Raw genomic sequence first — 25596 nt, forward strand, 5'->3', positions numbered from 1 at the left:
ATTAAAGATTAAAATGGCAATTCATTGGCTGCTCAATCTATTTAAGCATATATAGGAACAAAGGAAGCAATTTCTGAAAATATTTCATATGGTGCTCTAGCTAATCAGAAAACTCACTGAATCACTGCATCTTGTGGGTGAAATCACGGTGTGGTGTTCTAAAATTTGGATATTTATAAAAGTCTCAGACTTTTGGGTTTACTCTAGTGACACTGTGTATAGTGGTAATGAGCCCCAGTTCTGCAGTCAAACTACTAGAGTTTTGATTTCTGTTTTGTAACGTGTGACTTTGGGCAAGTTATTTAACTCTTTGAGCTTCAATTTCTTATCTGTAAAATGACAATAATAAAATATCTCCTGATATTTGAGAGGTAAAATGGGATAGTACTTGAAAGATAGATAGCATGGTGTCTGCCACAAACTATGCACTCAGGAAGTTTTACTTCTTATTCTACTTATGTGTATACCTATGGCTGCTAGCATTTGACTCCAAGGATGGTTTCTTGTGGTGGTGTTCAAATGAAACTGCATATACAATTCTGGACATTTATTTTTAGTCTATCAATAGAAAACCGTAGGCACCATGGAGTAAGAAAGACTAGAAGGAAAAATATGTTTCACAAGTCTCTATCTCCAACCCTGACTTCTCCAAGAGCTCCAGTCTTCTGAGCTTATCTTGTGCTTTCTCCATTTATCTCAATAAACAGCACCATTTACCCAGTTTAGTCCAAATTTGCCCAGTGTGATCTAAAATCTAGGAGTTGCTCTAGATTCTTTCTTTTTCCTTAGTCTCTCATGTCTAGTCCACCAGCAAGCCCTGTCATTCTGTCTTGAAAATGCCCATCTTCTTTTATGTCCACCACTATTGTTTGTCATCTATATTACTATAATAGGCTTCTAATTTGGTCTTTCTGCTTTCATGTAATCCATTCTCTACACAATAACCAAGGGTGATTTTTGAAAACAAAATCAGATCATGTTATTCATCTATTTAAAACTTAATTACTCCTCCTGTAGTCCATTCTCTACACAATAACCAAGGGTGATTTTTGAAAACAAAATCAGATCATGTTACTCATCTATTTAAAACTTAATTATAGTGGTTTCCTGTCATGCTTATAACAAAATCAAAACTTCTTAGGCTCATAAAAGCTAAGATGATCTGCTTCTTGCTCTGACCACAAACATTTCTTCTCTCCCTTGCCTTTTTTCACGCTGGTCTAGGGATCATTTTACTGCTATCAGTAATGGCCTGCCTCCACCTGTCTTTGTCTTGTCATTCATTTCTCTCCTGCTGGAAGCTTTCCCTGACCATCTAAAGGAGCCTCTCTCTACATTGATCTGCTGGTTTTAATTCTCTGCATAGCACTTATGATCATTTGATTTCTTGTTTGATTATTCATCCATATCCCCTCACTGGAATATAAGGGCAGTTCACGTTCTTAATTGTGGCTGAATTTCTAGTGTCTTGAGCAGTTGAGTAGGTACTCAGTAGATAATTGTTGAGTTAATGATGAATAATTCCGAGGCACTTGGCTGGCTCAGTCAGTGGAGCATAGGACTCTTGGTCTCAGGGTTGTGAGTTCAAGCCCTATGTTGTGCAGAGAGATTACTTAAAAATAAGATCTTTTTATTTTTTTCAACTTTTTTTTAATTTACTTTTGGGACAGAGAGAGACAGAGCATGAACGGGGGAGGGGCAGAGAGAGAGGGAGACACAGAATCGGAAACAGGCTCCAGGCTCCGAGCCATCAGCCCAGAGCCTGACGCGGGGCTCGAACTCACAGACCGCGAGATCGTGACCTGGCTGAAGTCGGACGCTTAACCGACTGCGCCACCCAGGCGCCCCAAAAATAAGATCTTTTTAAAAAAATGTTTATTTATTTTTGAGAGAGACTGAGGGACAGAGAGAGGGAGACACAGAATCAGAAGCAGACTCCAGGCTTAGACTCCAGGCTCTGAGTGCTCAGCACAGAGCCCGATGTGGGGCTTGAACTCATGAACCGTGAGATCTGACCCGAGCTAAAGTTGGACGCTTAACTGACTGAGCCACTCAAGCGCCCCAAAAGTAAAATCTTAAAAAAAAAAAAAAAAAAAGCTTGTTTGTAAGTACCGTATACCAGATCTATAGTGAAAGAAAAATGAGAAAAATTTGGTGTTTTTTGTTTTTTTGTTTTTTTGAGAAATAGAGCACGAATGGGGAGGGGCAGGGGGGAGAGTGAGAGAGAGAATCTTAAGCAGGTTCCACACTCAGCGCAGATCCAGACAGACAGACTTGGGGCTGTGTCTCACAACCCTGAGATCATGACCTGAGCTGAAACCAAGAGTCAGTTTCTTAACTGCCTGAGCCACCCAGGTGTCTGAGACTAATCTATTCTATAGAAACTATACTTTATAAGATTCTAACAGTACTTTGGGAAGAGCTGTTCTTTATTTTGTGATGTGTTTCATACATTTTTATGTTAAGATGCCCTTTCTTTAATGAAATGGTAGTGATATTCAATTGCATAATTTAAAAATGTGTTCTTGTCAGCATAAATAATTGGGTAGCACTGTTGCCCTCTACCTTTAGATTGGAAGTTTTCTTTGAGTTTCAGAGATTTGTAGTTCACTGGAAATAAAGAAGCACTGTGTAGGTGTTCCTGGGAGGGAGGTTTGCTAAGAATTCTTACTAAATAAAGTTCAGTCAATCAAATGTTATTATATTCTTCAAATTCTCCTGGGAAATAAATCATCAGGTTCCACTTAAAGATTATATTGTTTGAATATGTAATGTTAAAGTGAAATGTGACATGATCTACAGATAGTCATTAAAAGAAAATAAAAATAATAGGCCTTTTTTATATAATGTCTTTTGGGGAAAAGAGTAAATACATTTAGCAGTGTTTCTGGGAATAATCTTGTCCATAATGAAAGATGACTAAAATTGCCTTAAATTGATCAACTCTTTAAAAAACAACCGAAGTTGTATTGAGACACAAGTGAACTTTTTTTGTTTGTTGGTCAATAAAAACTGAAAGGGATTTGAGATGTCACCTATAACAACCTCCCTTGTGTTTCAGGTAAGAAAACTGATAGGGTTATACTGTTTTTTGTTAGGTCCAGGATTAGAATTCCCATCTCTTTTTTCCCAGGCTCCTGAAACTTAGGCTATAGCATACTACTTATTTTTAGGAGAAAGTCTTTGGAGTAGGATATAGATAGTTTTAGAAATATTACTTTATTAGCATTTTCATTTATATTAAATGAAGAGATGTGTTTTTAAGTAATATGCAGGGAAGGCATTCCACATTCAGTGTTGTGATAGCTGGCCTCATAAGGGCTATGTAGAACTCTAAAAGTGATATTAATGCTTTTAACTTTTGTCAAGGTAAGATTTAAAATTAGCCAAGAAAATCATACAGACATTTTTGTTATTCCTGTTTTAAAGAATAAAAATGAGAATAAAATAAGCCCAGTTCCTCTAAAAATAAGGGTATTTTTGATGAGTTGTGATTTAAAAAATACATTTTAAAAAATGGAAAGAATAAGTTGTGAATTTTTAAACCATTTCAGAAAGATAATTAAAATTTAATAATAATTACAAAAATTTTACTTTAGTAAAACCAATATATAATAGAAAGTTTATAATCAGATCAGTATGAAAAAGAAAGATTACACATAATCCCACTCTCCAGAGAAACCCATAATGACATATTGGTATATTTGTTTCCAATCTTTTTTCTTTGCATAATGGCATGTATTTTTTTTTTTTTAAACATGGTCAAGATCACACTTGACATTCCTTTTTTTATTTTGCTTTTTCATTTAATATATGATAAATATTTTCGTACATCCTTAAAAAGCCTGTGAGGGGCGCCTTGGTGGCTCATTCGGTTGTGTCTGACTCTTTTTTTTTTTTTTTTTTTTTTTTTTTTTTTAAACGTTTTTTATTTATTTTTGGGACAGAGAGAGACAGAGCATGAACGGGGGAGGGGCAGAGAGAGAGGGAGACACAGAATCGGAAACAGGCTCCAGGCTCCAGGCCATCAGCCCAGAGCCTGACGCGGGGCTCGAACTCACGGACCGCGAGATCGTGACCTGGCTGAAGTCGGACGTTTAACCGACTGCGCCACCCAGGCGCCCCATGTGTCTGACTCTTGATTTTAGCTCAGGTCACGATCTCCATGGTTTGTGAGTTCGAGCCCCACGTCAGGCTCTGTACTCATAGCACGGAGCCTGCTTGGGATTCTCTTCCTCTCTCTCTGCTCCTGTTTCGCTTAAGGGTGTGCACACACAGATTCTTTTTGTCTCTCAAATAAATTTTAAAAGTGTCTGAAAACATTTTGCAATAGCTCTATAACATTCTTCTGTAATTTATTTAACCATTACCCTATTTTTTGTTATTTAGAATATCATAAATTTTTTTCTATTAATGCTGAAATGAATAACTGGGTGTACAAATCTTTGTTCACATTGTTCTATTTTATTTATGATAGTTGCCTAAAAAAGGAATTGGTGACACATACTGCCAAAAAGCTTTCTAGAAATGTATTAATTTGTACTCCCACTAACAATGTATGAAAGTGCTTGTTTTATTGCACTCTCAACAACAAACTGGTTGTGTTTGACGAGAACTTTGCTATTATTTTGAGGTTTGAAGCATTTGTTGAAAAAATTTCGGAGGGTGGGTCTACATACTGTATTTGTTTTTACAGTGGCTGACTAACCACATGGTTAAATAAAATAGAGTATTTACTTACCTATCTTTCCAAAAGCAAACTATTCTGACCCACTTATCTTGATGCAACTATTTATTTATTGATGCAACAATTTAAATTGTAAGGTTAGTGAAGGTTAGAAATTTCAGTTGGCCATTTTTTCCCCTAAAGTGAAAAGAATACAGTTGAAATAAGTTACTTAAAAAATTGATCAGGGGGCACCTGGGTGGCTCAGTCAGCTAAGTATCTGACTCTTGATCTCATCTAGGGTCTCCATCTCAGGGTTGTGAGTTCAAGCCCTGCATTGGGCTGCATGCTGGGCTTGAAGCCTACTTAAAAAAAAAATTAATCAAAGAAGTTTAAATAATAGTTACTCAGTAGCTGCATGTGAAGTGTGTGTGTGTGTGTGTGTGTGGGTGCTGGGGGGTGTGGGGAGATGGGGGGAGAGATGGGGGCGGGGGAGATCGGAAAGGTTGGGTGGAAGGGAGGGTAGGGAAAGATTAGAAAAAGAGTGAAAGAAAGGCCTAGGAGAGAAAGAATAAAGAGAACTTCTGCTTTTGCCTGGAAAAACTTGTCTTTACTTTTGTCCCTACCTTATTGACTCAACCACACAGGAGCCCTTTTGCTCTAATAACATTTTTATGCCTATACCTGCTGAAATGAACTGGTACCTAAATATGTTTTAAAAGAAATTTTTTGAAAGTTGTGTAGACTGATTATGAGTAAAAAACATTTAAAGTTTTGATTGTTAGATGAGAATGTGATGTAGCTTTATTTTGGTGAAAGATTTGGATAGCACAGACCCTTATCTTTCCTTAATGGCACAGAATTTAGTATATTTTTGTTAAGTAAAATTTCGAATCTAGAAGCTTAAGAAAATTAATATTTTAAAAAACTTTATTGTTAAAAATCAAGAGCAGGAATCACTGAGTATTTTAGGCATGAGGAAAAGTGCATTTTGTTTTTCACAGGGCTACGTTCATGTTAGCTTTCATATAATGCTTCCCAGAGATGTAATTTTAACCAGTGTGATTATAACAAAGTAGTACTTACCCATGTACCAAGGACTCTAATAGATACTTTACTAGAATTAAGTTTTAATTTTCACAATGCCCTGAAAAACATGAGTGGGTAAACTGAGGGACCGATAGGTTAAAAACCAGTCCAAGGTCATGCAGCTAGTAGGGAGTCAAGCAGGGGCTCCAAATCTTGCCTGTCTTGCTACCTTTACAACCTTACTACTTAACATGGCCCACAGACCACAAGCACTTGATGAAATCTGAATGCATAAAGAACTGGCAAAATGTTGGCCACAAGACCTATTGAGTCAAACTCTTTATTTTAATAAGATCTGTCAAGTGATGTGTATGCATAATAAAGTAGCACTATACTACATCCCATATAAAAATTACATTGAGGTTTTGAAATCCTTTCTAAGGATTATTCCTGATTTAACTTTAGTTCATGTGGGCTGTCAACATTTTCCACTTCAAATTGCTATTCTGTTGCCTCTTTGATTCAGATCTTGTTTAATCCAGAGGAACAATTGATTTGTTCTGCTTGTGGACATTTGGTCAAAGTCTGAATCAGCCAAGCATAGTTCTGGTTTTAACAGCCTTTAGTCCTGGACTGAACGCACCAGATTTATAGTCCATGGGTTCATTCTGGATATGCATTTCCCAAATTAAAGAGAACAATGCTTTAAAAAAGCATTTTAGAATGAACCTTGAAGTCTTTTGAAATATTTGATGTTTTAGATGGTTACCAAGGAACCACAGATCTGAATAAACTGGTCTGCCTACTAATTTCATTTTGTGAACATAATTATTCTGTCAGAGGGGCAATGATAGGTAAGAGAAGAAGGAAGCCTAACTTAGAATATCAACGTCCAGTAGAAATATAATGCAAGACGCATATAATTTTAAGTTTTCTAGTTGCCACGTTAAGAACGTGAAAAGAAACAGCTGGTATTAATCTTAATATATTTTAGCTCAGTAAAGCAAAATATTAATGCAACATGCAATGAGTATAAAAATTATTACTGAAATATTTAATATATTTCTTTGTACCAAGTCTTGAAAAATTTGGTATGTATTTTATATTTACAGTGTCGCGATTTGGGTGCTAAATTTTCAACAGTTAAAAGTGAAATGTAGTCCAATGAAAACAAAATTGTGTTTAATGGAAAATATTTTACATCGCTCTGCTTTTAAAATTTAAACTAATTAAAATTAAATAAAATTAAAAATTCAGTTCTTTCGGATACATTAGGCACATTTCAGTATCACATGTTGGGTTGTGTTTCTAATATAACTAATTTCAGACCTATGGCATTGATCACACCCTGTATGGTCAGTAGTGAATGCCACACTGGAGGCTGTAGTGAGTTAATATAAATATTACTTTGCAGAGAATAAAGAGGGAATAAAGAAATGCTGTTTAGGTCATAAAGCCTGTATTGATATTACTCCCTCCGATCCTTACCGCAGTTGAAATTTACCTTTTATTAGTGGTTCAGAATCAGTTTCTTAACCCTTTAGCCCCACTAAATTGTAAGGTTAGGGCCCTGAGTTAGTGTCCTTCCAATTCCCGCCCCCCCCCACCCCCCCCACCCCCCCGCCTCGTGGCATTAGTTGCTTGCTTCAGAGCTCTGCATACTTTTCAGAAAATTGTGGTAATCCGACAGTTAAGTGTGGCAAGCAGTATAGTATGAGTAGGTTAATTTGACCAGAGGCTTTATAACTATATATGTACCTGGATTACCTGCGACTTGCTAAAAATACTAGTATCTGGACTCCACCCTTCTAGATTCTGATGCACAAAGTTTAAAGTGGGCCCTGGAAACTTCTTTATTAAATAAGTTGTTCTAAGTGTTTCTGAAGTCCGAGAACGTTTGGGGACTGCTGGACTCAGCAAATGATTCTTAAAGGCTGCGAGTTCGAATTTAACACATCATGCTGCTGTTGCCACACATTCGAGTTGCCACGCATTCGATTTTCCCCGGGCTGAGGTTTCCCAGGAGATTGCTGCTTTTCTTCTGCACATGGGTTTTCCAGGCTGTTAAATCCCATCCCCGAAGATTGCCCTGACAGCGTCCCTGTCCCAAGTCCTGTTAAAGCGACCTGAGCTTGTAGAGGTAGACCGGGGCCATGTGACTGACAAACCAGTTGCCAGTTTCGGGCGGCCATTTTTGAGGCGGGCACCCAACCTCATGCCCCATAAACCGGGTATAGGGGGAACGCTGTTACCAAGACTCAAGATGGCCACCGCTCCCACTAGCCACTCGGCTAGCCAGTGGGCCAGGCAGCCGGCACGAGACGGCGCGGGCGGCTCGCCTTGGCCGGAGGCGCCCCCGGCTCATCTCCGGCCACCGGCCGTGGGCGGAGTGCCCGCCTCCTCCCGGCGCGGCCAATCAGCGCGTGGGGCCGTCTCGGCTGGGGCCGCCGGCGTGCGGGGTGTGTGAGGACGCGCTCCCGGTCGCCGAGTGCCTGAGCAGAGGAGCAGTTGCCGTGGTACCTGCTGCTGCTGCTGCTGCTGCCGCCGCCGCTGCTGCCGCCGGTGCGGACACAGAGCTTCGGACGCGAGCGCTGGTGCGTGGGGCAGGAAGGTGAAGCCATGACGTCCGTCAGGTAATGAAAGAGGGCGGCAGTCTAAAGTGCTCGCCTGCTGGGCATTAGCCTCCCGACTGCCGAGAAGTGTCTCCCCTTCTCTTGAGTGGTCTGGAGCCTCCCCGTGGCACGGGTCTCCCACACGTTGCAGCTTCTCTGCACTTTTCAATTTGGTCATTTCTGCTCTCAGAAGTTTTTGGGTTTTTGGCACATGGAGGAGCCCTGTAACTAGCCGCACCGCTGAGGTGACCCTCGTCCAGATGCCGGGGTCTGAAGCTTGCTTATGTGTGTAGGGTTTCTCATGAAAAAAATGTAGCTATCTTTCCCCCCTAGGGGTGACCCAGCGCCTGAGGAAGTGTGACGTGCACGGTGTGTAGCTATGCCTGCATGTCATGCGTTCTGACAACTTCGTTTGTGGCCATGAGCAGACCTGTATATTTGGCCCTTCTCTGATGCAATTAGATCGCCTCCCGGGCTGTGAAATTGTGTGCCCCTAAAATGTTTGCTTATGACTGGAATTAGTACTCTGGCCAGGTACCATATGTTTACTTACTTTTTTCTGAAATTCACAAGTGAAATGACTTTTGTGAGATAGTAGATATATAATGAGAGCGCTGAACAGATTAACCCCCAGTTGCTCTTCCAAAGTTGTGATGGTTTCTTGCTTTCCCTTCTCCTCCTCCTCCTCCTCCTCCTCCTCCTCCTCCTCCTCCTCCTCCTTCTTCTTCTTCTTCTTTTTTTGGTTAATGGTGACGGATTAATGGGCCACTCCACTTTCTGCAAGTAGCATTCTCTGAATGTTTAACTATGCTAATGTGACTACTTATAAAAAGAGATAAATTGCCGTATTTACCCAGTGTTCTGAACTGCCTCTTTTAAAGTAGACCTTGGCAAAAAAAACCAAAAAACATCAAAAAAACAATAAACAAAAAACCTTGGCGATCGTTGTCCCAGAGAAAGGGAGGCCCTAGCACAAATATGAAGAGAATAAAATAAATTAATGTTTGGTCTTTGAGCTTCCGGCAGCCTAAGCCCTGGTGATTTAACGGTTTCTCAGTGATAATTTTGAACTACACAATATTTAAGAGATGACTTGAGAACCTCCTTCAGGTAAGATAAGGTAAGATGCAACTGTGCTGAACTCGGATACAGTTTCTTTAATTGTATAATTTTATACCAACATAGACAAAGAGGAATTACCTCATTACGCAGAAGAGGAAATTCAGGTGCTAAAACTTGGAGACCCACATGGGAAGGTTTCACAGTAAGTTATACTGTGACATGAGAATCTAGCTTTTAATGTTAGTATTTTAGGATGTATTAACATTATGCTGTCAAACCAAGTTAGTCCCCCCCTCACCCACTTCCATTCCCATCCTGGCAGCCTGCTGCTAATTAGGAGTGTGGGTCAGATACTTTTATGTTAAGCATCAGTTCTTATGTGGACTTAATTTTAATTGACCGTTGTCTTCTGGCTACTCTTGAGTGGAGAAACACAAATCTAAAGCTTCTGTTGGCAAGTGACAACAGGATGCATGTTTTAATGTAGAGGTTGAAAGGTTGTTCTGTTCACAAGACTGAATTAAAGGTTGACATCAGCCTTATTTGACTTATGGAAGGATTGATAACTGCTAATAGTTAAATTTATGCTTGTTTCTTCAGATGTTAGTTACATTTTATATAGCCTTGAATTATAGTGGTGACGCAAAAAAAATTTTTTTAGGTGTTATCTAAACCAGATACCACATTTACACCTGAGGAAACAGACCAAGAAAAGTCGAGTGCCTTGTACCAAATCATTTAGTGGCAGTTAGGAATTGAATCCAGACATCCATGATCTAGTGCACTGCGTGATGCTTTTATAGGAACAATATACTACTTAAATTTCCTGAAAAAGCTGCTTCTGTGAACAAAAATTGTCAAGTATTATGAGAGACAATTATAGCAACTCTTGCTTTGCTCTAGTCCTTTGAGGAACTTGATGACTTAGAATGTAGGTTTAGAAGTAGGCAGGGAGCCTACTGAAGTTGAAGCAAGTCTGTGTAAGTGATGGCAGTTTTACATGAGTTGGTAATCCTACAGATGCCAGGCACTTTCCACTGAGGACTGCATTCAGTGCCATTTTGTCAGCCTTAGTTTTCACAAACATGGTATTAGGCTTGTTCCCATTTTGTGCCTAGTCTAACAGTAGCCCAAAAGATAGGTGTTACTGACTGGCTTTTACTGGTGAGGAGAGTGATTGAGATCACAAATTATCTAAATCTGCGTTTATGTCCAATGTTGTTTTTTATACCACACTTAAAATAATCAATGCTAAATGTAGTAATATGTAGCATTTTGCAATGACAGAATATAAGATTAGAAACCAATGAGGACCAATGATCAACACACCTGGGTTCCGGGAGTCATTTTTTTTTTTTTTAGTTAACTGATTTCCCTCTTTTCTTCTCTGAATGTTTGTTTAATAAAATACTCAGTGACGACGATACTAATAGGTATCCCACAGTGTTGTTGGGTAGGTATGAAAGTGCTTTTAAATTTTATGGCATTTTATAAATGCAGTGTTCTCTCATTAAAGCAATTTGAACCCCCTAGAGAATAGTGTTATCTGAGAATAATTGTTTAAACTTTAAAAATTTTAAATAGAAAGCAAACTAACCTATTTAATTCCCTCATTTTACATTTCAAGAAATGAAAGCTAAGAGATGTTGGGATTTGTGTAAACTCACACAAATAGTTGCAGATCTTGAACTAGAATCCAGATCTCTAGACACTTGGTTCAATGCCCTTTATAGTGTAGCATTCAACTATTAGGAATTCATAAACAGTGATTTAAATTAAAAAAAAATTATTTATGAGAGAGAGACAGAGTGCGAGTAGGGGAGGGGCAGAGAGAGAGGAAGGCACAGAATCTGAAGCAGGTTCCAGGCTCTGAACTCTCAGCACGGGGCCTGATGAGGGGCTCGAACTCATGAACTGCGAAATCATGACCTGAGGTGAAGTTGGACACTCAACTGACTGAGTTGGCAAGTGACAACAGGATGCACGCCAACAATGATTTAAATTAAAAGCATTTTTAAAGTTTATTTATTTTGAGAGAGAAAGACAATGCGAGTGGGGGTTGGGCAGAGAGAGAGGGAGATAGAGAATCCCAAGCAGGCTCCGTGAGGTCAGCATGGAGCCCGATGTGGGGCTTGATCCCATAAACCGTGAGATTATGACCTGAGCTGAAATCAAGAGTCAGTCGCTCAACTTACTGAGCAACCCAGGAACCCCATATTAAAAGCATTTAAAAAAAAAACCTTAGATCTTTGAATGAATTTGGTGGAGATACTGTTTCTTTGGCTTACCATTTGCATTCTGCTCTGCTACATCATTACTGATGAAGAGTCTAAATTTATAGCCTCTAAAACCAGTTATCCTTGAAGAATAATGTTTGTCTTTTGTTATATGTATCAGATTCCAGCTGGGCTTTATTTGGAAAATGATAGAACATATCTGATAAATTGATGCTTTTGTCATTTTTAATTGGCCCAATAGGAAAGTTGATGCTTGAGTTAAATTCAGGAGACAGGAAAATGTGCAGTGTCAGGACTAGATGAGAATCTTAGAGGGCATTTTACCTTTTCCTTTCTCTATACTGGACCTTGAGGCCCAAAGTGAAGGGTATGTCCTATTTAGACAGTGGTAGAGCTTAGGATCGAACTTAGGTTTTCTGACTCCCACTTTATGTACTTTTCACTGAGCAATACTGTTTCGAAATACTGCTGTGAATATTGCTTTGTTTTCCTAACATCAGTGTCTAGTCTGGTTTTGGGCATTGCTTAGAGCTGGATTTTGTCCCAGGGAAGACTAGGAAATGAGGTAGGGAGATAGGGAGAGTGTTTGCTGTAGAGCTGAGGAACCCTATTCTTTGGCCTGCCCAGACAGGTCAGATTTGGTCTATTCTGGGACTTGACATGACTGTGCCCTACATGATGATTATGGAACCACTTTTGTGGGTTAGGCCTACATTGGAAAATTTATGTGGGCTGTGGGTTGGGTCCTATGGTGTTTTTCTCCTAACACTCAAGTCTTTTGAGATGCGTCCAGTAATATCTGCCAAGCCACTCAGATGGTGAACATTCATTTGGAGACTAAAATCTGGCTAAGAATGAAACTGCCTTACTTTGTTGAGTTGGTTTCTTTGGAGCCTTTAAATAGAATTTTCAAACTCATTGCAGGACTTGTGTCTTTTATAAGAATTATAAATTTCAGATTTACATAAACTTTTTTATGCTATGGGACTTCTTAGTGAGACAAGTGAGCTTTTAAATTAAAATGAAATTGTTTCATTTATGAAATATTCTGAAGAACTAAAACAGAAACCCTTCTGTTACAGAACTGTGCAGTGTTGTCAGTTGTTAATGCTCATATTTGTAAATAGGTCATCTTTCCTTGAAAAAGCATACAAGGTTTTCTAACTACAAATCTTTCCAGCCACAGTATTGCTACATTAAGAAATGTCAAAGATAAAAGGGAACCAAAATGATTGCCTAGACTGTTTGAATGTTAACCCTTTCCTGTAACATTGTTAACATTCATATTTCTTTATCTCTTCATACCTACTCAGTTTTAAGTTATTTCAAAAACGTTATAATAAAACATAAGTATGGATTTTTATTTTCAAAAAGCAAAGCTAACTTATAAATAGGGTGACCATATGTTCCAGTTTGCCCAGGACATTCCTGGATCATACAGTTATCCTGGCATAATTATTAATAGCTCTTCCTTTATTCTCAAAGGTGTCCTGTTTGGGTGATAAATTATCTGGTCACCTACTTATACACTGTAATAATTTTGTTGTAGTAGATTTTGGTCATTGAAATGTTACTTGAAATAGGACCATACAAGAATGGAATATTAGCCTTTTGGGGGGGGGTGTATTTGGATGTTTTTCATTGGTCAGGTATTTTTATTGTACTGAGAGTTCTGGATGTCTAAATCTAGTATTTTAAACATGAAAGCATATGATTTGAAGTTGGGAATCATTTATTTGTTGTCTGACTTTTGGCAGGTTTTAAAACGTTTTAAACCTCGTGTTCTTGTTAAACAGAGGTAATTGCAATACCTGTCCTATGGGGTTATTGTGAAGATTTAAAGACAGTAACATAAAAAAATAAAGACAACATATAAAAATGCTTAAGCTCTAAATAACTGTGTTAGCCTTGTCACATATGTGCTTCTGAAAACTGAATTTTTTTTTTTTTAATTTTTTTTTCAATGTTTTTTATTTATTTTTGGGACAGAGAGACACAGAGCATGAACGGGGGAGGGGCAGAGAGAGAGGGAGACACAGAATTGGAAACAGGCTCCAGGCTCCGAGCCGTCAGCACAGAGCCCGACGCGGGGCTCGAACTCACAGACGCGAGATCGTGACCTGGCTGAAGTCGGCCACCTAACCGACTGCGCCACCCAGGCGCCCCTGAAAACTGAATTTAAAACGAACAATTTTGGGGTGCCTGGCTGCCTTACTTGGAAGAGCATGCCGCTCTTGATCTTGCGGTTGTGAGTTCAAGACTCACGTTAGGTGTAGAGATTACTAAAAAAATAAATAAAATGAACAATTTTATCTAGATTAAGGGAATTTACTATTTAATAGAGCACTTCTGTAGAAGTGTTTTACTGTAACAGGAACAGGGACTTAATAGCAGTTGAAGATATATGTGTGGGTTTTTTGGAAGGAAAGGGCTGAAATTTCAACATATTTGTATGCTGAAAAGAATGATGCCATAGGAAGCAAAAACACAGATGATGCTGGAAAGAGGGAATAGATCATTTCTTTTTTTTTTTTTTTTTTTTGTCAAAAAGAGATTTATGAAATAAGTGTATCATTAGGGAAGTCTATAAACTTTATTTTTTATTTTTTTTGTCAAAAAAGAAGAGCTTTATTAAATAAGTTACTGTATCAGAGATCATTTTCTTGAGAATGCAAGGAGGTGTATTCAAAATACAAATGCAAGGATTGGCCTTACAGAGCCCAAGGGACATAAATATTTCCCTAGTCTATTCACTTGGCTAGTGAAAAAAAAAATGCCAACAAAATAATTTATATATAGTAAAATCAATGATCATAAGTTCACTGAATTTTGAATATGAATGTCTATATTCATATTCATATTCATATAAATACAACTCAGGTCAATATATAAAACATCTTCATCTCCCCTGCCTCTTTTCAGTCAATCCTGTTATTTCCTGTTGCATCCAGGCAACCATTTTCTATCAGTAGTTACTGGTTTGCCTGTTGTAGAACTTCATATAAATGGAATTATACAGTAAGTACTATTTGTGTCTCTTTACTTTTATCTGTTTACTTTTGTTCAATAATAATTTTGAGATTTATCCATTTTGATGTGTATATCAGTAGTTTGTTCCTTTTCATTGCTGAGTAATATTCCATTATATGGAACTGTTGGTGGACTTTGGGTTGTTTCTAGTTTTTGATTACTCTAAATAAAGTTGCTGTGAACATTTTTGTTTAAGCCTTTGTCTAGACTTGTGTAAATACTTGGGTGTGGAATTGCTGTGTCCTAGGATAAATGTCTATTTAACTTCAGAAACCACCAAACCACTTTTAAACCACTTTTTTAAAATGGAAAGCTAAACACATTTGACATTCCCACCAGTGGTGTTATAAGACTTCCAGTTATTCTATATTCTTAACAATGTTTGGCATTTTTTATTTTAGTCATTCTGGTGGGTGTGTAGTTACATTTCATTGTGGTTTTAGTTTGCAGTTCCTTGATGGCTAATGGTGTTGTGATTATACACTGTTTGCTTATCTTTTCTTTTGAACTGCCAGTCATTTCAAGTCTTTTACCTATATTTTGACTCAGTTGTCTTTTTATTGCTGATTTGTAGTTTTTATATTCTGGATACAAGTTATTTGTCAGATTATATATACACACACTCTTAAACACACTTTGATATGTAGCAGATGTTTTCTCCCCATTTTGAGCCATGCCTTTCCATCTTTTGGGAGCAGAAGTTTTAAATTTTGATGAAGTCAAATTAATTGATTTGATTTATTTGTTAGTTATTACCTATTGTGTTCTTAGAAATCTTTCCTTATCCCTGTCACAAAATTGTGAAACTATTCTGTTATGTTTTCTTCTAGAAGCTTTATAGTTTTAGTTTTCACATTTAGGTCTATGATCCATCTAAAACTAAATTCTTGCTATGGTGTAAGAGTTTCTCAAAAAAGTCCTCAGTCAATTGATTAAATTGGTGTATGTTTTTCCTAGGACTTACTATTTTGATCCATTGAACTATTTGTATATTGCTCTGCTGGTGCCCCCTGTCTTAATTATTGTAATTTTGTAAGATTGATATGGTTTCTTTAAATTTTTTTATTGAATTCAGTAATGAAGCTATCTGGGTCTGAAATATTTTTTTGGGTAAAACAGAAAATTTTAAATTACAAATTCACTTTCTTTAACTGATACATAATTAGTCAGATTTTCAATTTTTTCCTGTGTCAGTTTTGGAAAGTTGCATTTTTAAGGAAATCTGTTCTAATTTATTGAGTTATTACACAGTTGCTCATAATATTTCCCTAGTATTCTTTTTTTTTTTTTAAATGTTTTATTTATTTTTGAGACAGAGAGAGACAGAGCATGAGCAGGGGAGGGGCAGAGAGAGAGGGAGACACAGATTCTGAAGCAGGCTTCAGGCTATGAGCTGTCAGCACAGAGCCCAATGTGGGGCTTGAACCCACAAACCGTGAGATCATGACCTGAGCTGAAGTTGGACGCTTAACCACCTGAGCCACCCAGGCACCCCCCTAGTATTCTATTATTGCGTGTAGGGGGGGAGATCAGTCTTACAAGGGTTTACCAAATATATTAATCTTTTTAAAGACCCAGATTTTGGTTTTGTTAAATTTAAATTTCTGTTTTGGTAATATGCTTTCTATTTCATTTATCTTTGGTCTCATCTTTTCCCTTCTACTCTTTTGGAGTTAATTTGCTCTTTTGCTAGGTTTTTTTTTGTTTTGTTTTGAGTCAGAAGTTTAGATTATTGATTTTAAACCTTTCTTGTTTTCTAATATATGTACTTCATATATGAAATTTCTCCCACTAAGTACTTCTTTGATTACATCATACAAAAAAAATTTTTTTTTTTTTAACATTTATTTATTTTTGAGACAGAGAGAGACAGAGCATGAACGGGGGAGGGGCAGAGAGAGAGGGAGACACAGAATCTGAAACCAGCTCCAGGCTCTGAGCCATCAGCCCAGAGCCCGACGCGGGGCTCGAACTCACGGATCGTGAGATCGTGACCTGAGCTGAAGTCGGACGCTTAACCGACTGAGCAACCCAGGCGCCACAACATCATACAAATTTTTATATGTGTGTTCAATTCAAATTATTTTCTAATTTTTGTTGAGATTTCTTGAATCCACGGGTCATTTAGAAGTTATTTTCATGGCCTAGCTTATAGTCTGTTTTGCTGAATGTTACATGTGTTTTCAGTCTTTAATTTCAGTCAGCAGTATTTTGAGGTTTTCAGTGTAGATGTTGTGCACATTTTTCATTAAGTAAATAAACATTATGGTAACTGGGTATAGTGTCCTATAAATACCAGTTAGGTCAAGTTTAATTCGTTTACTTAATTGTTATTAGCTGTCATTTAATTGAGATATAATTCACATACCATAAAATCTACCATTTTAAACTAACTGTACAGCTCTTCGGGGTACCTGGGTGGCTCAGTTGGTTGAGAGTTTGACTTCAGCTCAGGTCATGATCTCACAGTTTGTGGGTTCGAGCCCTGCATCAGGCTCTGTGCTGACTGCTTGCTCACAGCTTGGAGCCTGCTTCAGATTCTGTGTCTCCTTGTCTCTCTGCCCCTCCCACCTCACGCTTTGTCTCACTCTGTTTCTCAAAAATAAATAAATGTAAACTGTACAGCTCAGTGTTTTTTAATATATTTACAAGGTTGTACGACTATTACCACTATCTAATTCCAGAACATTGTCATCACCCCAAAACTAAACCTCATACTTGTTAGCAGTCACTCACCATTTTTTCTGTCCATCCCCTGGCAATTCACTAATCTACTTTGTCTTTGTGGTTTGCCATATTCTGGACATTTCATAAGTGAAATCATAATATTTGGCCTTTTGTGTCTGGCTTCTTTCATTGAGTATAATGTTTTCAAAGTTCATTTATGTTGTTGCATGTATCAGTATTTCATTCCTTCTTATGGCTGAGTAATCGATAGTATGTATATCCTATATTTTATCCATCTTTTGATGGATATTTGTATTTCCACTTGAGTATTATGAATAACGTTGCTATAACCATTCATGTATAAGTTTTTGTATTGTCACATGTTTTTATTTCCCATACTTAGAAGTGGAATTGCTGGGTCATATGCTAAGTTAATGTTTACTTTTTCAAGAAACTGTCCAACTCTTTTTCAAGCTAGCTGCTCATTTCCAACAACAATGCACGAGGATTCCGCTTTCTCCACTTGTTGCCAATACTTGTTACTGTCTCCCAATCTTTGCTGAGAGGCTCTGTGTGCTTGTTGAGGCATACCTTTTAACATTCAGGCAGGCTTACAACTCTGCCATAATCTTTATTTCCTGCTTGTGCAGAGACTCATGGCTCAGAGATGATTGCTTAGGACCTTTTCAGGTCTTGAGCACGCCACAGCTCTGGGCACATGTGCATAGCTTTTTAGGTCCTCAGGAATATTCAGAACTTTTCAGAGCCTTTTGTGGATGTCTCCTGCCTCCATTTTTCCTTTTAAGTTTTTTGGTTAGCTTCTTGTGTGTGCCAACTGCTTCAGACAGCTGGGAGGTTAAACAATTGCAGCTGATTGTTTTTGACAAATGCTCCTGGGGAAAAGGGTGTTAGAGCTGGGCAAGCTCGGAGTCAGGTCAAATAATGAGAAGCCTCAGGAGTGGGGTTTTTCAGGGAACTGCCAGTAAGCTTAAATAATAGCAGTTCTCTGAAGATAGGGCTTTGAAAGAGCTCCAGTCCTGTTTGGACCTGTCTAGCAGCTGCTAGGCTCCTGGTTTTCACTGTGTGTGTGGGCTTTTGCTTTTTAAGGCTACCATGGAGCTGGGAAGAGGGGAATGGGAATAGGGCAAGTTAAAATGGCACAAAACTTACTGTTTAAAAAAATTTTTTTTTTAATGTTTTCTTTATTCTTGAGAGAGAGAGAGACAGACAGACAGAGACAGAGCATGAGTGGGGTGAAGCAGAGCAAGAAAGGGACACAGAATCTGAAGCAGGCTCCAGGCTCCGAGCTGTCAGCACAGAGCCCGACGCAAGGCTAAAACTCACAAGCCGTGAGATCATGACCTGAGCTGAAGTCAGATGCTCAACTGACTGAGCCACCCAGGCGCCCCCAAAACTTGCTGTTTTAAATGAGATTTGGCCTTTTTTAGAAAATGCCCCCCAGATTATTGTAAGCCTTTGGTTAGTATTTAAGATTCTGAAAAAGTTGATTTTGACATTTTTTTTGCCAGTGTTCTTGTTGCTTTTATGGAGAGACAATTTTTGGAGGCTCTTATTTTGCTATTCCTCATGATGTCATAATGAGGACATTTTAAGCTTTTTTGTTATTGTAACTTTTTAAATATACTTTTCCTTTTATTTTAAACTTTTTAAATATACTTTTTCTTTCTTTTGAAATACTTTAAAACTCACAAGAAGTTGCAAAAATAGTACAGAGAGATCCTGTGCACTCTTCACCCAACTTCCCTTAATGATACAGGATAAGTTGGCCACAGATATTACTAGAATGTTACCAGTTTTCACACATACTGTTTTTTTATTGGTGTGGTGGTGGTGGTGTATAGATCTGTGAAGTTTTATCATGTCCAGATTAGTGTAACCATTAACATAGTTAAGGTACTAAACTGTTGTATCATCACAAAAAACCTGTTTTGTGTTATCCCTTTATGGTCACCCCCCCCAACCTTAGCCCCGGCAGCTACGAATCTATTCTTTAACAATGTAATTTTTCTCACTTTGAGAGTGTTATATAAATGGAATCATACAGTATGTAACACATAAATAAGGCTTTTATATTCACTCAGCATATGTCTTCGAAATCCATCCAAATTGTATCCTAGTTCATTTCTTTTTATTACTGAGTGTTAGTCCATTGTATGGGTGTACCACAGTTTACCTACTCACTTGTTGAAGGACATTTGGTTGTTTCTAATTTTTTTTTTACTATTACAGATAAAGCTGTTATGAACATTCATGTACAGGTTTCTGTGTGAACTAAGTTCTCATTTTTCTAGGATAAATATCTCATAGTGTGATTCCTTTCTTATTTTTGTGTTTTACCAATTACTGAAAGAGGGGTGTTAAGATTGTGTATTTATCTAATTTGTTTCTGTCAAGTTCCCCCCCCCCCCAAGTATTTGAAGCCATTTCTTTTCTTGATGAAATGACTTATTTATTTGAAATCCTTTTTATATGGTGATACTCCTTGTTTTAAAGTCTACCTAGTCTATACAGCATAGGGAGTAAAGTTAATGGTATTGTAGTAGCAATGTATGTAGACAGATGGTAGCTACACTTGTGAGCATAACGTACAAAGTTGTCAAATCATTATGTTGTACACCGGAAACTAATGTAATGTTGCATGTCTACTATACTTTAATAAAAAAATAAAATCTACCTTGGCTGATATTAATATAGCCACTGAAGTTTTCTTATAGTGTTTGCATAGTATATCTTTCTATTCACTCTTTTATTTTCAAACTCTCTGTGCCTTTATATTTAAAGTGTATCTCTATCAAATAACATTTAATTTGCTTTTAATCCAGTGTGATTATCTTTTAGTTGGAGTATTTGATCCATTGACATTTAATATAATTACTAATATGGTTGGTATTAATAATGTTTTCCAATTATCCTTTATGTTGTTTTGTCTTTCATGCCTTTTTTTTCTAAGTTGAGTATTTTATAGTTTTTCATTTTATATCCTCTATTGGATTTTGTTGTATTATCATTTAGCGATTGCTCTAGGGAACACAACATTCCTTTTTAACTTATTAAACCTATCTTGAATTAATGATCTGTCATTTCAGCTTTAAAATCTAATTTTACTCTAGACTCAGTCTTGATCTTTGGGAGCCTGAGAAAAGCAGCAGTCTATTGATAGAAAAGGTCAGAACGTAGAATTGCAAAATTGCTCAAAGCCCTTGTGATTATCATACGCTAGCCGTTGAGAAGACAAATATAATTAAGATTTAAAAAATTATTTCACCTTTTATGTCTCGCTGATTGAGATCAATTAAGATAAAATACAAAGTAACCCCTAAAATCAGTTAAAAGTTTATCAAAGAACTTATAGAACCTAGGGGGAGAGAACGAATAAAACTTTGGGAGGAAGGGCAGCAGTACTTAACACAGAACTCCAGAAGCTCTCATCCATACTGTGAACATCAACTTGTGCAGCTTTACATGAGAACCTTTTGGTAGGAGTTAGGTAGAGAAGATTTTCTAAAAGGTTGCATATGAGAAAATTTTAAAAAGATGAATGGGAATTTGCTAGGCAAAAGAAGTAGGGCAAGGACTTTTAGTCTTTCTTGGGAACAAGTGAAGTGTTATGATCAGCAAATAGATTGTGTGTATTAGAATGGTAAGTGATAAAGTGAAAGACGCACTGTATTTCAGTGCTTTTTTTTAAATTAAAAAAATTTTTTTTTTTTATTAGAGAACACAAGTGAGCAGGGAAGGGACAGAGGGAGAGGAAGAGAGAGAATCCCAAGTAGGCTCCATACTGAGACAATGTGGGGCTCCATCCTGTGACCCTGGGATCACAACCTGAGCCGAAACCAGAAGTTGTGTTTCTATTTAAGAAACTAGCCATTTTAAAGAATTAGTGTTTTCAGCAAAGTTTTAATTTGTCATATTGGAATGAAGTCATATTAGTTATATGATGATGGAGAGTAGTTTAAATTATTTGCTTTTGGAAATAACTGTATAATTTTTGTTAAGTAATCTCTATTCCAAACATGGGGCTCAGACTTACAACCCAAGATCAACAGTTGCATGCCTTGCTGACTTGAGCCAGACCAGGTGCCCCAAGAAATAATTGTTTAATTTTAACTTACTCTATGAAGACTTCTCTTTTTTTTTTTTTTTTTTGAGGGTTTTCTAGCTCTTATGAAGACTTCTCTTATGTACTATTTTAAATTTTGTTGCTACCTCTTACACTAGCCACTGTTGCAGCAACAGATTCCACGTGGGTTTCGGACAATTACAACCTAATAGCATTTCTCATCAGGGCCATGCTGCATACTTTTTTTAAGGGGAGATAGTAGTCACCATATAAATTCTCTCTCTTTTGTCCTTTAGACAGGGATCTCTGAGTCACATTTCAACTTTTCCTGAAAAGTTTGAGCCACAATCATCTATAGTGATGGGATTGAGTGATATCATCTGTAATCATGGCCAGCTCAGTAACACATCTTCATAGGCTTTTCCTCCTTTCCTGTTTCAGTCTCTCATCTCTTGCCTCTGCTTCCTGGAATCACTTTTCAAATAAGTACCCTGTTTATAAGTCTTTGTTTCAGACTTGCTTTTGGGAGAACCTATCCCAAGACACCATCTTTTTTTTTTTTTTTTTTTTTTTTAATGTTTGCCTATTTATTGTATTTTTAATGTTTACCTGTGAATGTATACTTGTTTATTGTTACCTGTTTATCATAAAGCATACAGACAAATGGAAAAGATGCATAGGGCAAGTGCTATGTGTGGGTTTTCCAACACCACCAAGCAATTAACTCAATTCTGACACTATCTACATGGAGATAGTGTTAGATGCCACAAGTTAAGAGCTCAGTTCCACAAGATTGTCCCTTCCCACACTTCAGATTCTGGATTCCATCTGTACTTTTTTTGTTTTTTTTTAATGTTTATTTATTTTTGAGAGACAGACACAGCATGAGTGGGGGAGGAGCAGAGAGTGAAGGAGACAGAATCCAAAGCAGGCTCCAGGCTCTGAGCTGACAGCACAGAGCCCGATGTGGGGCTCGAACCCATGAATCGTGAGATCATGACCTGAGCCAAAGTCGGATGCTTAACTGACTGAGCCACCCAGGTGCCCCTCCACCTGTACTTCTGACCAACCAGTTCGAGATCAGAGATTCCCATGACCCCCTACTTGGGTTCATTTAATTTGTTGGAGTGGTTCATAGAACTCAGAGAAGCATTTTACTTACTAGATTATGGTTTATAATTGTCAGATGACAAAACAAACAATTTAGTGATGAGTTTCATGTCCTTTATTCAAGGGAAAAACTGCGTGGATTTGGGGTGTACAGTGCCTTAGAAGCAGTGGAATACTCCTCCCAAGGGATTTTGGGCAAGCATGTATTTTGTAGAGTGTTAGAAGGGGCAACGTGGAAATGGCATGATTGGCTAGGATTGCATATCTGACTTTATTTAGAGACATCAAGGAACAAGCAAATAAGTATAGAGTTGTCTGGTGTTAGGGGAGTAACTGACTGGATATACCACATTTCTGGTCAATCTGACCATTTACAGGAACACAAAAGTTAAAAAAAATTTTTTTTTAATGTTTATTTATTTTTGAGACAGAGACAGAGCATGAAAGGGGGAGGGTCAGAGAGAGAGGGAGACACAGAATCCGAAGCAGACTCCAGGCTCTCAACTGTCAGCACAGAGCCTGATGTGGGGCTTGACTCACGACTTGACTCACGACTCATGGACTGTGAGATCATGACCTGAGCGGAAGTTGGATGCTTAACCGACTGGGCCACCCAGACGCCCCGGAACACAAAAGTTTAGTTTGCTGATGACGCACCCTGGGCTGGAGATGGCTCCATCTTAGGCTTAGAAATTTATTTTAACGTTATAAAAGGATATAACTGAGGAACAGCTGGAAGGAAGAGATGCATAAGCCAAGGTATGTGAGAAAGGACAGGAACTTCATGCTCTGTGAGCCCCTTTCCCCAAATCTCCAGATATGTTCACCAGTCTGGAAGCTCTCTGAAACTCATCCTTTTGGATTTATATGGAGGCTTCATTACATAGGCATAGTTGATTAAATCACTCCCTGGAGGTGAGGGGGACTACTAATCCTCTAGTCCCCCGAGGTTCCCCTTGGAATCACCCCCATCCTTAGGTTACCTACGAGTTTTCCAAAAGTAACCTCATTAATATAACAAAAGATACCTTTATCCCACTCCTCAGAAATGCCAAGGTTTTTAGGAGCTCTTTGCCAGGGACCCAGAAGAAGGCCAAACGTGCATTTCTTATTCTAAATCACAATATCACAGAAAGGTATGGGAGTGGGGGGATTGAACTTCTGTGCACTCTGGGCGGTACCACCTTCCCAGCAGTTGTGTTCACCAACCCAGAAGCTTCTACACCATCTTAATTTATTATGTTTTTAAGATTTATGTTAAAATTTTGATTGGTATCTGCTAGTATATTTATTGAGTTACTCTTGGGGAGGTAGTTTAGGTGTATAGTTCGAGAATTAGAAATAACTTTATAAGACACAAGGCAGCCTATATATGTGAATAAGTGGAATTTGTTTAAATGCATAAATCTATTACCGTCTGTTGGAGATATACAAAGAAAATCTCAAATCTTGGTTGAACATATTTTTTCAAGCTCCATGTTTCTGTGACAGTAAAAGTAAACTCCATATAACCTGTCTCACAAAGGGAAGGGAAAGAAATCCAAGAGATCTGCCTGAGAATTAATTAAGACTTTAGCCTCAGAGGAACTAAAATTAATGAACATGGATTCATAATGCCAATACTAACAATCTTGTCTTTATTACAGCTTTATAATAAAAATGAATTATAAAATATAACAAGTTTACAAAATGAAATATGACAATTTATGTCTATTAGTAACAGAAAATGAGTCTGAAATTGTAATCAACAAAATAATTAACTTACATGTAATCAAAAGTCCAAAGAGGATATAGGTTTCAAGCGAAGCTTAATAGGTCCAACAATTTCATCAAATGACCCAGTTTCTCTGTGTCATGACTTAGTTTCCATTCTGCCCTCTGTGATGTCAGATTTACCTCAAGGCAGCCACCTGGGAACCTTGAGGTACTTAAATCTTCCAACACCTTCTGCATTTATACTCTGGAGGAAGATGTTTTATATATGAGCATTCCTAGAAAGGAAACCTTGGCGTCCTTTTTGATTTGACTGGTTTAGGTTACATGCCTATCTCTGAACTGATAAGTATGGGTAGAGAAATGCATTGTGCTGATTGGTTTAGACTTTGCTGTTCCTCCAGGTTAAGCCAGTCAGACTCACTCTCTCCATGAACTGGAGTAGGTCAGTTCCACCCAGATCTCCTTAGCATGTACCTTTGGAGTGAAAGTAGGAGGATGACAAGCACACAATTCTGGTTTGTTAGAGAATGTCTTCAAATGACCGTAACTGAATTGTAATATTATTTGGCAATAACAAGGCAAATATTATGGTTATCTAGTTTATTAACAATAAATAATAAAAGAAAAAATTTCCAGTTAAATTTTTTCCTGATCACATTTCCCCTCCTCCTCCTCCTCCTTCTTCTTCTTTTTAAATTTTATAGAGAAGAGAGAGAGCAAGAGTGCAAGTGGGGGAAGAGGACAGAGAGAGGGAGGGAGGGAGAGAGAGAGAGAGAGAGAGAGAGAGAGAGAGAGAGAATCTTAAGCAGGCTCCATGCTCAGCATGGATTCCAACTTGGGGCTCGATCCCACGACACTGGAATCATGACCTGAGCCATAATCAAAGTCAGATGCTAAACCAACTGAGCCACCCAGGCGCCCCAACAATCATCATTAATGATATATAAAAAATTTCTTCCAGTATTACATTTGACCAATTCAGTTCCAGTATATTCTTGCTCTGTGTGTAAATGTATTCGTGTCCATTTGCATTCAGGAAAAAAAAGTCTTGCTAGACAGATAAGTTTAGGAATATAAGTTTAAACAGGGTTCTGTGATTCATTCTGCTCATCTTTTTCCCCATATTTCTTAGAGTATAGAAACCTTAGGCCCAGAGAGGGTGCATTGGTTTATTAATACTATACTAAGTTTTCAAATGGAGTGCAATGAACTGTTTTGGGAATGCATGAGATGTTCAAAGCTTTGGCTTCTGAAAAAGAAATATCACAATTATTGTCCTAAAACTAAGAGGGGACAAGTTGGGGTGGAGCAATTGATACGAGGGTAGCAGAATATTTTGTGGTGTTAGAAATGTTACATATTTTGATTCTGGTGGTGGATTCA

General features: G+C 37.8%; 1 protein-coding gene across 5 annotated transcripts in view; it reads left to right on the forward strand.

The window, feature by feature from the left end:
• ADK (adenosine kinase) overlaps window positions 1-25596 on the forward strand; it is a 521335-nt gene that overhangs the window by 14480 nt on the left and 481259 nt on the right. For 2 of the 5 annotated variants that reach the window (XM_058698392.1, XM_058698395.1), the window contains exon 1: window positions 8176-8328. The exons of the other annotated variants lie outside the window; for them this stretch is intronic. In XM_058698392.1, the coding sequence (XP_058554375.1) occupies window positions 8315-8328 (14 nt within the window). In that variant the 5' untranslated portion in view covers window positions 8176-8314. Of the gene's footprint in view, window positions 1-8175; window positions 8329-25596 lie in introns of those variants that run through there. 5 annotated transcript variants of the gene reach the window in all.

The sequence above is a fragment of the Neofelis nebulosa genome, chromosome 13, assembly GCF_028018385.1.
Source record: "Neofelis nebulosa isolate mNeoNeb1 chromosome 13, mNeoNeb1.pri, whole genome shotgun sequence".
Taxonomy (NCBI): Eukaryota; Metazoa; Chordata; class Mammalia; order Carnivora; family Felidae; genus Neofelis; species Neofelis nebulosa.